The 16,202-nt window shown below is 42.2% G+C and overlaps 1 protein-coding gene across 1 annotated transcript; it reads right to left on the bottom strand.

Annotated features, from left to right (window-relative positions):
• ppm1j (protein phosphatase, Mg2+/Mn2+ dependent, 1J) lies at positions 1-15,146 on the bottom strand. Its single transcript, XM_040158670.1, has 10 exons — positions 14,839-15,146; positions 9,409-9,523; positions 6,995-7,324; positions 6,013-6,125; positions 5,568-5,652; positions 5,096-5,214; positions 4,654-4,717; positions 4,104-4,211; positions 2,475-2,626; positions 1-1,469 (listed from the first exon to the last, which is right to left on the bottom strand). Exons 1-10 carry the CDS (start codon positions 15,108-15,110, stop codon positions 1,322-1,324), a joined length of 1,506 nt encoding a protein of 501 aa, XP_040014604.1. The 5' UTR covers positions 15,111-15,146; the 3' UTR covers positions 1-1,321.
• Positions 15,147-16,202: the final 1,056 nt, after the last annotated feature.

Genomic DNA, 16,202 nt, shown 5'->3' with positions numbered 1-16,202 from the left:
CTGATTTATTTCTAAACTGGTACATATTATCCCCCTACCTCACATTTTGGTAGCTCAAATTCTAGGACTCACCATCTTTCTAAATAAACACGTATGGATAGAAACAAAAACAAAAAAAATCAAACATCTGATACTGCTCACAACCAAAGTTGTCTTTAAAAATATATGGATAATCTAAATAACAACATGACATAACAAAAATGGTACAAACGAGGTATGCAGTGCATTTAAGGGCATGCAATGTTCTCTGCCACTTCTACAAGGATCAAATTTAGTGCATCTGAAGAAAAACACGCTCGAGTCCCTCTCAGCTCTTAATAAGGCATATGTGTGAAATTTTTCACATCTTACTATACCAACACGTTTATGGACAACAATTTACTTTCTCCTTCTTGGGTAAAAAACAGAAAACATGTAGTAAAATGAAATAAATTATCCAAATGTAACAGCTATAAACCTCTGTTCTCCTCATTGTGAGGACAAAAACAAAACAAATCATCTATGGCCACATTCAGTAAAAAGATATCACAAATCAACAGGCTACCACAGAGCATGTGCAACAGTCTTCAAGTGCCTCAGGTGTCGTCATTCATTCATCATGACTGAAACAGGAAATATGGCAACGTGGACTCAACTGATTCTGTTTGGGTCCAGTGCTGTAAAGGTCCATTCCTCGGCTTTTACGTCCTCCATGCTTCGTTAATGTACAGACATAAATCTAATTTTTTTGTTTTGTTTTATTGTTTATCTTTTTATGTATTTATTTTTTACAGATTTCCATCCTTATGCCATGGCATAATCTCTTTGGTTTCCTCACATTCTCTGCTGCAATCCTCTTTACATGGTTTTACGATTGTGAAACTGCGGGAAGATTTTTTTTCCCCTGTTAGGTTTTTTACAAAAGAGAGTCACATTTAGGTAATGACATGAAAATGAACAATCTGTTCAAAGGTTTGAGTAGCGGCCCAGTCTTGAACATAAACAGGGAAGAGAAATATTACAAGGGTTTAATTTTCACTGGCAACCGTCACATACGGCAGGTCTGGGAGGCAGATTGTGACGTCTCTTATAATGTCACTGAAAATCTTTTGTTACATGACTGAGACCAAAGGAGATGGGATCCTGGGTTAGGTTGAAGTGAAGCGTGGGACGGGATGTGATCTAGTGGTTGATGAAGGTGCTGCTCAGACCCGAGTCTTCCCTATGACAAAGGTGTTTTTATCTCCCGCTGCCCCGTCGGTCCAGGGTTAAGGAGCTTGGAGGGACTGTGGGAAGGACCCTGAAGACTCAGCGCTGTCATAGCGGTCGCCACAACGCCCCCTCATGTCTCTGACTCATGCCCTGCCAGCGGGACGACGAATACAGTTATGTCGTCGCCTGAGCCCAGTTTATCATTGGGTAGCCTCCAGCCACGCTCTTTCAGCACCCCTCGAGACCGCATCAGCAGGTCCTGGGCTGCCAGTGTAAACCTGTGCAACACACAAAAACAGTCATTGCTACAGTGAGTGACCCTGTGATTTAAGACACGCACACATACGAAACAAATTTCCAGTGGCGGAAGAAATACTCAGATCCTTTACTTAAGCAGAAGCACAAATACTAGAATGTCTATTCGGTGGAACTGCTGACAATTCATAAACATCTGAAACTTGTCAAGGAGCACCAATTAGATGCTGCTTCGTTGTAAAGAGTCACAAGCCAAAAAGGTATTTCTTTTATATTATAAGCCTGTCATATGTTTTCTCATTTAAAATTTCAATCTGAAAAGTGATTAGCGAATAAAGGCGTCACATAATTGCAGTGGAGTGAAAAGTTCAATACTTTCCTTTGAACTATAGTGAAGTATGAGAAGTAACTGTCCTTAATCACAGTACTTGTGGTGCTTTAGTTGCTTTCCCCCCTCAACGAGTTGTAAGCAGATATATGGTCTTTTTAAGTGTTTATTGATGTATTAGGCAACGACTTCAACTCCTCCCGTGAAGCATCCATAACTGGATGCTGGTATATAAACCCATAGTTAATAACAATACAATATAACACATCTTAAAAGTAGACTAATGGCAGCACAGTTCTATTGGACTCCATTAGATTGTACAGGTGTACCTAATAAAGTGGCCACTTGTCTTCATAGGTGAAGTTACAGATGCTGGAAAAACTGCACATTAATAAACACTTAAAAATGTTCTGATATCTGCTTACAACGACATCATATTGTGTTATAAATAAATAATTTTATGGTTGTTTAGTACTTACAGATGATTAAATTTGCTAGAACTATAAGCAGAATTTTGCTGGAGACCTAAATGTTTGTCACTGCCTAGTGGACAAACTGGGCACAACAGCACTTCACTGATGTTACATTTATGAAACTACAGCTTTCATGTCATTTTCCTGTACGTGTTCACACGGCACATAAGAGAGTATATAGCGAGAACAAAAGCCTAATGTAAAGGATTATTTGGCAGACTGCATACCTCATGGGATCAGAGGGGTCACAACAGGATAAGTAGGCTGACACGGCATCTACCACTTCCCTGTCCGTTGTCACGTCCCACAGTCCATCTGTACCCATGACCAAGACGTCGTCTGGGCCGTGTTTGTTTTCATCCAGGTTATAAACTTTCACCTGTGATTGATAGATATATATTTTTAATCTTTTAGTCATCATGCTGTCGCATGCATCAAGACGGTAGTCAACGTTTTCTGTTTGTGTGTTTATTAGTGCTGGGTGATTAGCAAATGTATACTGGCTCGCCAGGGACATAACTTCCAATTGCTGTAGGAAAGCTGCTCGTGTTCTCTCACATTTTTTTGACATTAAGCTCAGCCACTTATTTTGAGTGAATTACAACAAGCTTACAAAATTCATGTAATTATGAGGTTGAACAGGAAATACGAAATAAAATCCAACAAGAGAGGTAGAAGGAATTTCCACAGATAATGCTTGTGCCAAGTCAGAAGCACTTACCCATCTGTTTTTTAAAGCGAGGTTGCGTAAATAGCGAAATGCGCGTGGCGTCATTTTTCAAGGACGCCCACTGCGCCTTCTGTTATTGGTGGCGTGGCTCTTCCTCTACCTCCTCACCACTGCCACTACTGTGTTTCCGCTTATGTTCAACAGCCTACTGATGCTCTTGTATCCTCTCCCAACGTTGTGAAGTCTCACAATCTGCTTTCTCACTTGTTCAGGCAGTTCCTTAACATGTGGGTACTTAACTTGGTTCATTGAGGTTGTACATTGGGGCCTGTATTTTCAATGTAGTCTATCACTCACATTTTAGTGGTATTGCACAAGGGTGCACTCAGTTTTTGGTTGTATACTATAAATATAGAAATCTCATCTTGGAATTTATTTGGAAGAATTCATCATGATCATGTTATTTACATCACGCCTCCCGTTTAAAAATAAACCTCACACTCAGCAGCAGTGTTGGAGATTGTGTGACACGAATGCTAATCATTTTCACAGGTTTTGGTTGTGTGAAAAGATGAACATATTTTGGGAGAATATTCTGACATTTGGGGTCATGGGATCCCTCAGGACAGCAAGATATATGCCTGCAAATACACAATACATAAAAAATGGGCATACAACGAAACCTCCCAGACTAAAAAATAGATAGACATATGGAAAAAACTGACATTTTCTATGAGGATTAAGGGGGAGTCCTTTCCCAGAAAATGGAAGAAATGGACCACCTTCACTGCAGACAACAAGGACACTAAGAACAATATGGACATAAAGACTGTACAGTAAGAAATGTATACCACACTTGGTTCCCATGCTTTGTCGATGTTTTTTTTTCTCCTTCTTTTGTGAAATATCTTTAAATTGTCAAAAATAAAAAGTGAACAAAAATTACAAGTAAGAAAAGGAAACCCGGTGTGGGCAAATCGACTTCGTTGCGCCATATCTGAGCCTGTAAAGCTTTGAGCAATGCACAAGAGTTTCATTTTGAGCAACGGGCAGTAAAGCGAAGCCCGGGGCCTGACAGCTATTCATATGTATCCTAAAGGCTCTGAGGTGGCTAACGCAACAATGCTGAAGTAACTCCTCAGGCAGCGCTGACAAACCAAAGCTGCTTCTCACTCATCAAACTCACCTCAGGGACACAGGAGAGGAAGGGCTTGATGTAAATGTTGGAGTTGTACACCTTCAGGTCGTGATCCCCCAGCCCGCGGGTCACTCCGATTGTCGCCATGACACGAGCCTGCAGATACCAACACACATTGATGCGCACATACGGTACAGAGAAAACATGCCCACACACCCACATAACAATGTAGGTTATTGTTCCGGGATGTACTTCAGTTCAAGGAAAATCCACTTGTGAGGGATTATTAAGTGAAAGCCATGTTCTCTCAGACAATAGTGAAAATATTGAGCAGATCTCATTTCTACCCAGATAGACACTGCAGAATTTAGCAAACAACTAGAAGATATAAAAATGTTTTGCAATCATAATTTCAACTAAAATAATCTGCAGAGACACAATGTAAAACATCATGACTCCACACTATATTATATTGTGTATTTGTTGTATGTTTTTATATTATCATTAAATCCAACTTTTTTAGCACCTAACCATTTAGAAAAATGTCATAACAGACAATGATCCAGTACAATACACTGAGTATTTTCATGTTTCTTACCTTTTTCCCCTCTCCGTATATCAGGGGGAATTTCAGATCATCCTCAACGATTGTCTTATAAGCCCTACAACAACACAACAAACAGATCTTAGCCCCTCAAATATGAATATTTGATAGTTTTTTTAACAGATCATTGTAAACAGAATATTTGGGGGTTTGAACTGTTAGGCAGAAAAAAAAAACAAGCAATCCGAATTAGTCAAATTAAACGCTAGGAAAATGTATTCTTTTTATGTATTCTCAGTTCATGTTATCTAAATGTATATTTGATTTATCAAAAAATAGATCATCTTTGTTTGAATATTCTTATACATTTCAAGTACGCACTCCACAACCAAACTGTTCTGAACAGTTACTGGATAGAATTCTTGATCCTGAATAAATTTTCCATGAAAAGTGTTTAACTGTCAAAAATGTGATTAAAATGGAGCTCCAGGTTTACCAGCCAGTCATGGTGTGGTCTCTGTAGAGCATCTTTTTGCCCAGCTCGCTGTGCTGGATCCTGCGGGGGAACTCAATGTGAGTGAACTCATTTCCCAGAAGCTCCGGCCTCAGGAAGCCCTGGAGTGACACAAAAAAACAGGGCAGGTCGCACCAAACTACAGAATTAAAAGCTTTACTTAGGCCTACATGTCTGACACAAATAAGTCGTTTTTTTGAAAATAAGAAAAGCTCTAAGACTGTGTTACAGAAGGCCTGCAGTGCTCTGAGCTGTATACTGAAGGCGTCAAACAGCTCCCTGTTTTAGCAGCGAACATCATCCACCCACTCTGTCACACTACAACCGGCTACTAAAACAGGCAACCGATGATCGTCAGTTTATTTCAGTCTTCTCCAGGTTGCTTACTGTTAGTCTATGTACCCTTTACTAAAAATACAATTTATCTGATATTTGTGTGAAAGATAAGGAATACCAGATACTGTAGCCGCTGCCTCTCTGACTCAGGTGTGAATTCATTAGTCATGGGAATAACTTCATTATTTCGTATGATTATGGCCCTGCGGAGAGAGAGAGGGAGGGGACACGGGAGTGAGACGACAGAACCACATTTTCCCTCTTTTAAACTTTACACCAGCAACTCACATGAGTAGGGCTGGTGAGTAGGAGTGTTGGTAGAGGAGGGTTACACGATTCTGCAGTGTGCAAAATGAACCCCGGGGGGCACAAGAAGCTACTTTGTGGGAAAAGATTTCCCATGAATATAAAGCTCCATGTACTGTACAGTGGAGAGCTAGAGATAATTACATTTGCTATCTTTATAAAAATCCATTTAGTAATTATGCTTAATGTTCGTGTTGTTTCAATCAATTTCAGGGTTATTTATCCTGTGTTCTGTCCTATTTTGCTGTTTCACTCACCTGCTATCTCCAGCATTCGCTACGTAGAGTTTCCCCATTAAATGAATGGCAGCTAAGGCACAACACCCACCAGAGATGGCGTAGGACGTTTTTTCCTTTTCAATTAGGTCATCCTGAAATAAAGCGAGAAAAATCAAAGTAAAAGCAAAAGGCCACAAAATCACTGTTCTTCCCCTCACACTGAATACCTCATTATTTTCTCCATACATATTCATATTTAAAACAAAACAGCAGTACTAATGGAGAGGAACAAGGCGGCTTTGAGGAACACATCCCCTATACTGTGGGTTACGTTCAGTATCATCTAAACCCGAAAGTGAGGCTGCAACAGAGGTATCCTTTCTAACTGCGACCAAGCAAATTTGGCCTATTTGCTCTAGTTTAATCCTCAGGTTTGGACACCCATCCACCCACAGCAATAACATCAACACTTAGATAATAAAAAAAGCTGTGACAGGAAGTTGTGTTCAATAAAATGTATTTACTTTTTCTATCTTCCTTTGGTATGAATCATAGGCGAGCAACAAGTTAATAGCATTTGTACTTGGTGCATTGCTGCTCGAAGGTGCACATGTGCAAACAAGATTAAGAGTCTACAGCCACATGGGCAGCTCTGAGGCTGTAAGTGCCTGTATCTGTCCCATAGATGTGGATGTGTGAAGCTGGATAACTAAAAATTCTGACCAGCTGGTGGCTCAAGAGGCAAAGTCCAGGGGGATCACTAACATCAGTAGGATTCACCCCCTGGACACCGTGACCAAATTTTGTGGCAATCCAGCAATAGTTATTGAGAGGGGCTAAGACGGTAAGGGCAAGTATATGGTCTCTCAGAACTAGTTCTTAAGCCTAAAGTGTTTTCTGTGAATGGAAGTTAAAATGTTAGGTAATACTGCCGTTTGAAGATAAAAAGGAGCAAAAATGCCTTGTGCAGCTTGAAATATGCTCGTTTTTTTAACATGCTTTGCAGGTAACATCTGCTCACCATCTGTTTGAAGGCCGTCTCAATGACTCCCATCACCAGACTCTCCAAACTGACAACCTTCTCCATGTGAAAGCGCACTGAGGAGTCGTTGATAGCATCGGGGTCCTCTGGTTCCTGTGCAGCTCCTTTCTTTGTCTCCGCCTGGTACGGGCTGCCGTTCTTGGCCAAGCAGATAGGAGGCGGACTGGTGGGGTTCTCCAGCAGGTGGCAGATCTCTCCCAGACGGTCTCTAATGAGGCGGTGAAGAAGCTTGGAGGCCATGATGGCGGCTCCAGAACCTGCATGTCCATCAAACACCCCCCAGAAGTGGAGAGGAATTCCTGTGCCATCCTACAGAGTTATATGGAAATTAAAACGTATTAAACAAAGGATGCAGCTGTAGTAATATATAAAATAATTGAACAATAATATTGCCTAAAAAAACAAATCTCCTTTGAGATTACAACTCTGAGCAGAAGGCACAGATTTGTGAGGGTTTACAGGCTCTGGGACTACAGCTGCTAACATTTTCATGCTAAGCAATATATTTCAGGTTTTCAGCTGCGGTAAATCTAGATTATAATATTATGGGAAAGCTGGCAAGGTATAAAAGTCTTATTGTGAACTATGGTGAACCTTTCTTTTCATGGTCTATATTGTAAAAAAAACAATTCTAAAACAATATTGAACAGCGGTGTTTGGGTATTTAAAAATACACACGCACACACACAAAAACAAAAAATTGAAATGTTTCAAACCTACAATATTAATCAAATGTGATATCTGTGCTGACAGGATCTACACAACTGATGAAAAGACTACAGAAAAAAATCCCTTCCTCCGAGGGCTTCTGCTGCTCTACTATGATGCAATGGGATAGGAAGAGGCGTTGCCACCTTTGTGTTTGCAGGCATGTTTACAAGGCCAGTTGGCCTGACTGACTACCCAACAGATGAACAGGCACAAGACATCTGCTTACCCCTTTGATGCTAAACTCAAGTGGGGGAGGGGTGCAACAAGGGATGATGTAATTCATTGTGGTGCGGTCATGTAGTGGGTCTAAATCAGAGGTATTGACCTGAAGAGTATATGTATTTAGACAGATTACAGAACTACAATTTTGGCCTCCGTTCTATGAACCCAGTCACATGGGTTTTATGAAACACCAGTTCTAGATTGTAAAGCCGTGGTGTAAACCTGTGCGTGTGCTTTTGTTTTATTGCGTTAAGAAAATGAATCGCTGACAAAGTTACTGCACAGTTTTGATTTGCAGAGGTAAAAACCTAATGATCAACCAGATTTGGTATTTCAAACCTGCAATAACTGACTTTTTGGCCATTTGATGGCAGCGGACACATTGGCTTATTATAACGTTTTAAGTTGATATGGCAAACATGGTAGCAAAAAAATTGCCTATTTACCCATCGAATAGATATGGAGCAACATTAACATTCGTTTGAAGTAATGTATCTGACCACTGATGAATTTACGTCCAATATTCACTCTCTTTTACCTCTGTTTTCTGGTCTCTACCATCTCTTCAAGGAATTATCTGGCTCTTCAGCTGCTAAATGCTTCACTGTGTTCACCGAGGTAATCACTAACTTTATCTGTCTGATATTTGGTGCTGAACAGGTGGCGTACAGTGGGTTTTTTAGAGCTTTTTCGCCTTCTTTACTGCCTTCTGAGGCCGAAAACGATGCTAAGGAGAGATGTGTGAGTGAAGCAGAACAGTTGAAAAACCAAAACAATGAGCCGAAAGATGTTAAAACTGCGGCGACTGGGTGAGGGTTGGGGTTGGGTTTTGTCACTTTGAGTGACCCCTTTCACATACAAGCAGTTATGTGATCTACTGTGAACATAAAAATAATAATTTTAGCTGCTTAATAAATTAAATCATTGTGAAAAAAACTTGATAGTATTGAGTGAATAAAAGTAATCCTTAGCCCGATATGATAGTTTAAACCATACACAGGGCACAAGCTGAGGGAAAAGACCAAACTAAAGTTGTAAAATCTGGTTATATGTCTTTTGTTTGGGTAATTTTTCAGACTAAGATCTCTACAGTTAAATCTTTACTATAAAACAGAAGGTGAAGTCACAAACATGCCAGTAAATACTTAATTATTTTTAACCACTGGAATTTGTTTCCGATGCTTGACTTTGTGATAACAAGAAGGGGGAATATACCAGAGACATTTAAATGATAGTGTAGAGAGAGAAAAATGATAAGTCCCACAAGGATCGGAGGGGAATTACACGTAACAACGTGAATCCATCAGTACCAAATAGGATATGAAAACACCACTGTGGGGTATCAGAAAACTACAATGCATTTCACAGATAGTGTGAGGAAGTTTCAGCTTCCGATAAGACATTTCATCTATCATTCTCCAACTCCTGTGTTGATGTTCAAAGGTCTGCCCTTCACTCACCCCGTTGTCCTCCAGCAGAGTGGAGTTTCGGTGTTTGCCGCTCGGCTTCTTCACAAACAGTTTCTCACAAGAGGCCTGGTCCTCGTTCAGCATGCTCTTCCCCGCATTGATCACCCTGACGGAGGAAGAGGTGAGGAAGAAAGCTGAGCCTGGAGTCACATGATTTATAGTGCCTGCTGTCATTCCTCTAACCACAACAAAACGTAACAGCAGCCAGAAAGATGGAGAGAGAGCCCAACAATGAGGTAAAAAGTGGGGCAGGATGCAGTCACGTCCCAGCGGGAACTTGCAGACAGAATTAAGTGTTTTTTATTATGAGCTGATGCCTGTGGAGGATAATGGCTTTAGAGTAATGCACTGTTTCTTACTCTAGCAGCATCATCTATCCTGGTGTATGCTGCAGCAGAGTTCACTGGAGGTACCAATGAAGAACTGCGATTCAAGGAGTGGTAAAGCCGTACACAACTGCGCTTTGGAGGTTTGTGAATGTAAAATAGTAATAAAACAGTAAAAAGAATACTAAATTCAGTAGGTAAAATTCAGTTTGACCAAGCAGTGTAGCCAAAGAATATGTAAATTGTAGAAAACGGGCTACAACATACAGTACAAACATCCACTGGTATGGTCCTTTAAGCTGCCATGAAACAGACATGGACAGGCTGCATTTTGGACCTCATGCTGGCATATTACATAACATTTTCACTTTCAATTATAGATAAATGCCAAATTAGCTGGATAATAAGACATAATACCTATTGCACAATTCCGGTAATTCGAGTAATGTCATTAAGATTCCCATGGAAACTTCTGCAGAGAAAGGATTAGTGATTTATCAGTTACTGCTGGGATCATCAGAGGAAGGGAAAACCATGAGAGACCAAAAACGAAAGGGATTGAAGACAAACTGTATGAGAGATGAGAGAAAAACCGGGGGTAAAAATCTCATCGAATTAAGACCTTTGACCTCTCACTCTCCAAATAGTTCAGCCGATTGCAGTCACTACAGAAAATGGTTGCTGGCTGGCCAGCCGCTTTGATATCAGAAATATGAGGCACAAAATGCAACTGCTGCCCAAAGCTGGATTATAAAAAGCCCTTTAACTTTCTAATCAGTTGAAAGCAGTGGACAGGCACAAAAGTGTCCTGCACTGCGCTCCCTGCATTAGGACTAATGAAAGGGAAGAATTTAAAGTCGCCTGATTTCCGTCCGCTTTCTGCCGAGGCCGGGACATTTTCAGAGAACCGGACGCAGTGCCGGAGAGAAACAGCTCTCAATCTATACTGGAGTATGATCACAGAAAATCCACGATGTTCTGCCAGCCCTCGCCTTGGCTGCATATTGCTTGGTTTACTATAGCGCCGCTCTGACTTACCTCGGCCCTTTCGTTGAGGTCATGTGCTATCTGTAAAGGCTGGCTGCTGGCAGAAAATCTCACCGAAGCTAGGAGGGTTATATAAAAGCTGGCAAATACAACAAGCACAGAGTATATGCTTCATATTTTCTATTATTGGATGCATCTGTTCTGTAAGCAGTTGGAGGCTTACAGTATGTTGGCTCGCTGAAAAAAACAGCAATTAAAAGACCTAATTTAAAGTACTGTCTTATAATGTTACGGTGCTTGAGATGATTTAACTTTGTGTTTTTTCCAGATAAACATATATTTTTATAAAGTGTCACTAGTGGAATGACTGGCTTGTCCTGCCTTGTTACCGTACTTACGAGGAATTCCTGATATAAATTAAATTTGAAACTAACTAGAAACCCTAAATCATTTTTACACTTGTTTTGAGGGGAGACTAGGTTGAATATGAAAGTAAATGTCCTCTTTCTACATTTTCTTAAGCCTAATAAAGTTTCGCCACTCCCAAAGCAAAGAATCGGCAATCATTCTGTGTTTTGAAAGCAGTCACATGTGCTCAATGAGCTATAATTGAACATAATGATGATTCTAAACCAGGAGCTCGAGCCTATTATGTGACTTAACCCTCTCACATACTGCGTTATCTGCGTTTCGGTCATAAGTTTCCACAGCTTGTGACTGAAAAACCAAATTGGTGTTTTTCTGTTTCACCCTTGCTAATGTATATTATGCAAGGAAAGTTCAAAAGCAGAAGTCGAAATTTCCAGTAAATTCTCTAGTTGCGGCTGCTGGATCTTTTAACCTCATAAATTTGATGAAAATGTGTGTCTGCGCAAGTCTGGTGTTATTAAACATTATCTCTCCGACACCAGGACATATTCTCCACATAAAGCTGTAGTTTCTGTAAAAATGTTACAATCCACTTCATGTCTCATCGTATGCTCCTACCGAAGAAATGCTGTTTTAGTGATGTGAAAACAGTTTTGTAGTTGAGTCAGAGGCAGATCAGTGGTGCAATAATCCAGTGAAATATGTAGTTTCAAATAAAAACTCTGCACCTGTTTCAGCAGTCTGGCCTGTTCTGGGTGTGTATTTAACCCCTCTGCTCACATTATAAACACATTTCGGAGTATTACAGTGGACTGTTTGAGAGGAGTTTTTACAAATCAGATATGAAAAAGATAAATCCCTGGTTGCTGCTGAATGAAACTACCTCCGGTTGGAAGTTGGCAGATAGACAAACACAGCAGGCCTGGTACATGGAGTCTTCCGTAGTCTAAAAGTGAAGCCTTCATCAGTAGCACGGGGAATTAAGTCTAGTCATTATCTAAATTCTTTTTTTAAGGAGAGGAAGTCGCTTGTCACGGTGCAAGGTACGCGTGTGGTGCAATGCCGAAACGAAAACTGATAGGAAAGCCCTGACGAAAACAAATCACTAGTAGAACAATAACAGGTACTGCAGTGACTTGAGTTTTGTTTAGAGCATAACTCAGTTAGTGTAATTAAAACATGTTGCAACTTGCAACCTGTATCTCACCATCAGCTCAGGATCTGGACACAGAACAAATGTCAATTAAAGCATGTGACCTATGAGAGTTTGAAGAAGGACAGGGGGATACGAAGAAAGTCCACGCCCACTGCATTCAAATGCGTGAAAATAAACGTTTTCATGACATTAAACTGTGGCTATTCTTTAAGATTAGAAACGTTTTCATGAATCTGCCTTTCTGTACTTACTTACACTTTCATCGTGTTCAGTAAAAGTGTCTCACCTGAGCTGAATATCCATTGTAAAGCACGACAGAAATGGTTCCAAATCTCATGCGATTTTATTTGATTTTAACGTTTGTTCACAATGTAAACAACAGAATCATGTATCCCTATGTTTTCAGCATGAAATTACCTTGGTAAAAAGTCATCTATCTATTCTCTCTACCTTTTCACTCACTTCAGGATCTCTGTCTTTACTGTTATGCTCCACTAACATCTGTTTATTCATCACATGGAGTTATAACATCATACAACAACGTATTATGCACGATGTTATAGATTGTATATGTGTATATATATACAGCAGTATTAGGAGCCTATGAGTGCGCCTCCATATCAAATGGTTTTACACAGCCGTTTGACAAAAGCACTGTGAGTGTCTTACCGTAAGGGCATTCATATGTCTATGCTGGCACAATGTTGTACGGCAGCATCAATGAGACTCACTCTCTTGAGCATCATAAACCTGCGTGGTGGTCAAACTGCAGACAGACAGATTTTAGGCTTTAGGCGATTCAAACTCCCCTTGAAACCAGACCTCACGTATGCATGTATGTGAATGCCGAACAGCTCCATCAGTGTGATGCCAGGCCGAGACAGCCCAACAGCAATGACCACGAATCCTCATTACCACGGGACTGACAGACAGACTCTAATTGAGTGACATCAAACTTGAGAAGTTGCACAGAGTCTGGCCATCCGCCTACGCCGTCTGGCCATTGTTGTACCAGACCAAAAGGGGAGGGCGCAGATAGATGCTCCTTTAGATAAACGTTGCTCTGTGGAGATTGTAGTTTCAGACAGATTGATCTAAATCTATGAATTATTCCTGTGTTGAGGAGTCTACACACATCACAAGCTTTTTCTTAGCTTTGAGCGGCCGTACATTCACGCGCGTGCACAACCTTTACAACCCGGTGACGACGATAATTTGGCATCAATGCTGCATCTTTACGAGGGGACAGAATCTTAAATCCACAGCGTTAATTGCTGTTTTTCGCTCACATTTATTTGGGGGTTTTTGCGTTCACAGGGCCCTAACATTAAATGGGATAACTTAACACTGATGGGTGTGGACTATTTGGATTTCTGCACTCTCTGCACTAAATGAGCACTGACAGCTGATGCATGAAGGGGTAAGCCAATTACGCTGTTTTGTAAACAGCACTGCTAATGCTGTTGTTATGGTTTCAGGGACTCACATCAAAGTTGTTTTCTGCAGATGACGGGAACGATGATTGCGCACATTACCACACAATAACCTCGATTTTTGCATTGCAGCATCCTCATTTTGACCTCGCACATTCACAGTCATTCTGAGACGGTCGTCGTCCCAAATCTCACCCCTGTCCCCTTGAGACTGTCTGCATGAGTCAGCCGGTTTTTCCCGTCTCCATACGGGGTCCTGGAGGGCAGGCAGGGGTGATATAGCCCACATACCGTCAGACTGAAGCTACTCAGTCCCTGCTAACCCCCCCCCCCCGTGGGAGTGTGGAATGTCTGAAAGTGTTTTTCCTCAGTGGGAATCGCCTTAACAGCACATTCTGGCCAGCAGTGGGAATGCTGCATTCTTTTCCACCTGTGAGAGTCCTGCAAGTGTATCAGAGTATGAAAACACCTGCAGCTAGACCAAGGACAGGAGGACTGGACTTCTGCACCACTGCACTACAAATGTGAACGGCTTCGCGTGGCCACAAAGCCTTTTTCATGAACGACAGAGATGAAACCACCTAAAGCATTCACCGCCAACACGGGGCCACGCTGGCTCCCTGAGTGTGCAGGAAGAAAGAACAGACAACCAGCTGGACGCAGAGAGAAAGAAACCGAGGCGGGCACTGACGTTCTTTCACCATCAAACCCGTCATGAACTTGAGAAAGACACAGAAAGGCACGAGGAGGCAGACATTTCCTGCTTTCACTTTTGTGTGGCCTCGCACCCCCACTATTACTCTTTAAATTGAATCGAGGAGGAGCCAGTATTCAAAGATCTCTGAGCAAAAATATCACGGTGTCACGACAGGGAGCGTTTGCTCTAATCAGCGCGCAGACACACGGTTCCAAATTGACATCATTTACAGCAGCTCAGCGGGGGGGGGGGGGGGGATCACTTTGGTGGAAACAATAGCAAAAGGCCATGTTGGCCATCATTTGGCGGCTGCTGCAGTGCACTCGCAGCTGCGGAGGCTGCAGCGACACAGGCCTGACACTCCTCCGGACCGTGACAAAACCGTGAAATCTGGCTGATGCGAATCGTTTCATTTCGGGACAACTCGTCAGCGAAATCCCTCGCGCCACTCACTCTGCGTATCCCGTCCTCCAGGGAAGCCTGCTGCCCCTCTTCAGCGTGAGCACCGGCCGCGACGCGTGCTCGGTGGAGTACTGGAGGAGCTCCGGGGTGAGGTCCAAGAAATCCGGCCGACCGTAGGGGAAGCGCGGCGGCAGGCTGTCCGGTCCGCAGGTCTGGCCCCCACCTGAGTGATGGTTGTGGTGGTGGTGGTGGTGGTGGTGTCCGTGCGGCATCATCCCTCCCACCAGAGTGGACATCGCGTTTTTAACTTTGCTGATCATCATCGGCGACGACACTCGGCCAAACGATCCGGACGGAAAAATTAAACGCGATGCGAGATTACGTTAGAGAAAAAAAAAAACCACACACACACACACAGACACACACACATATATACACACACACACAGAGACACAGCCAGTGACGAGGATCATTTCAGGAAGCGATTTTTTCTTTTTTTCTTTTTTCTCCTTGGCCCCATGTGACAGCTTTCAGGCGTGATGTTTTCCTCATGCACACAGAATTTAAAAAAAAAAAAAAAAAAAAAACCTTCACTGGCTGCGTGCGAGGCTGTAATCCGGCAGGAGACCGTGCCCCATCCCGGAGGGCAGGGCTTCACGGCGGTGCGCGGCCACCGCGGGCGCACATCACACGCACCGCAACGTCCCGAGGCAAAAACCCAGACCCTCGGCAGCCGCGAGATGTGTTCAGACGCGGCTCCAGTCGCGAGGAGCTGACGGACCGCGGCGGGCGTGAGAGCCTTGCCAGTAAAATCGGGGAGACCCCAACGACGTGTGGATTCATGGACACTCACACAGTCAACCACGGGGCGTAATAGGGGACGTTCGGAATGTAATAGACATCAACTCATTAAATTATAATAAACCATTTACAAAGGCCCCAGAGATCAGTTATAGGGCAGACAACCCTTCGGGGGGGGGGGGGGGGGTTGTAAGAAAATCCTTCTGACTGTCCGGTCGTCAATTGTCGAGTGAACAGTAAAGGTTGATGAGTGTCTCACTTTCTAATAAAAGCGTCAGGTCCGCGGTTTCAGATGTTAGGACGCGAACGATAATGGCGACAGTGCTTTTACATTCACTCACATCCTACACTCAGGTACAATTCTGAGGACATCTTGAGTTGAACTGGCTTGAAATAAAAAAATAAATAAAAAAAACAATTTACATTAAGATAATGAGAAGACGTGTTTATGCCACTGTTTTAACCCCTGTGATGTTTTAAGAGTATAACTGAGTATTTTCTTTTCCTTGAACATTTTACCTCACTACGTTTATCTGACAGCTGTAGTTACTTGGAAATAAAGATTTTTTTTTTTTTTTAATGCAAAAAACCTACAGCGATGTTATGAATATGAT

Source organism: Xiphias gladius, chromosome 21, assembly GCF_016859285.1.
Source record: "Xiphias gladius isolate SHS-SW01 ecotype Sanya breed wild chromosome 21, ASM1685928v1, whole genome shotgun sequence".
NCBI classification, from domain to species: Eukaryota; Metazoa; Chordata; class Actinopteri; order Istiophoriformes; family Xiphiidae; genus Xiphias; species Xiphias gladius.
Note: the sequence above shows the minus strand (reverse complement) of the source record. Positions and strands in the feature narration are given on the sequence as shown.

Coding starts and splice junctions, on each gene's coding strand:
- ppm1j (XM_040158670.1), bottom strand. CDS start 15,110: ATGATGATCAGCAAAGTTAAAAACGCGATGTCCACTCTGGTGGGAGGG. Junction 5,653..6,012: donor GCGAATGCTGGAGATAGCAG/GTGAGTGAAACA, acceptor CTCTCTCCGCAG/GGCCATAATCATACGAAATA. Junction 4,212..4,653: donor TATACGGAGAGGGGAAAAAG/GTAAGAAACATG, acceptor TGGTATCTGCAG/GCTCGTGTCATGGCGACAAT.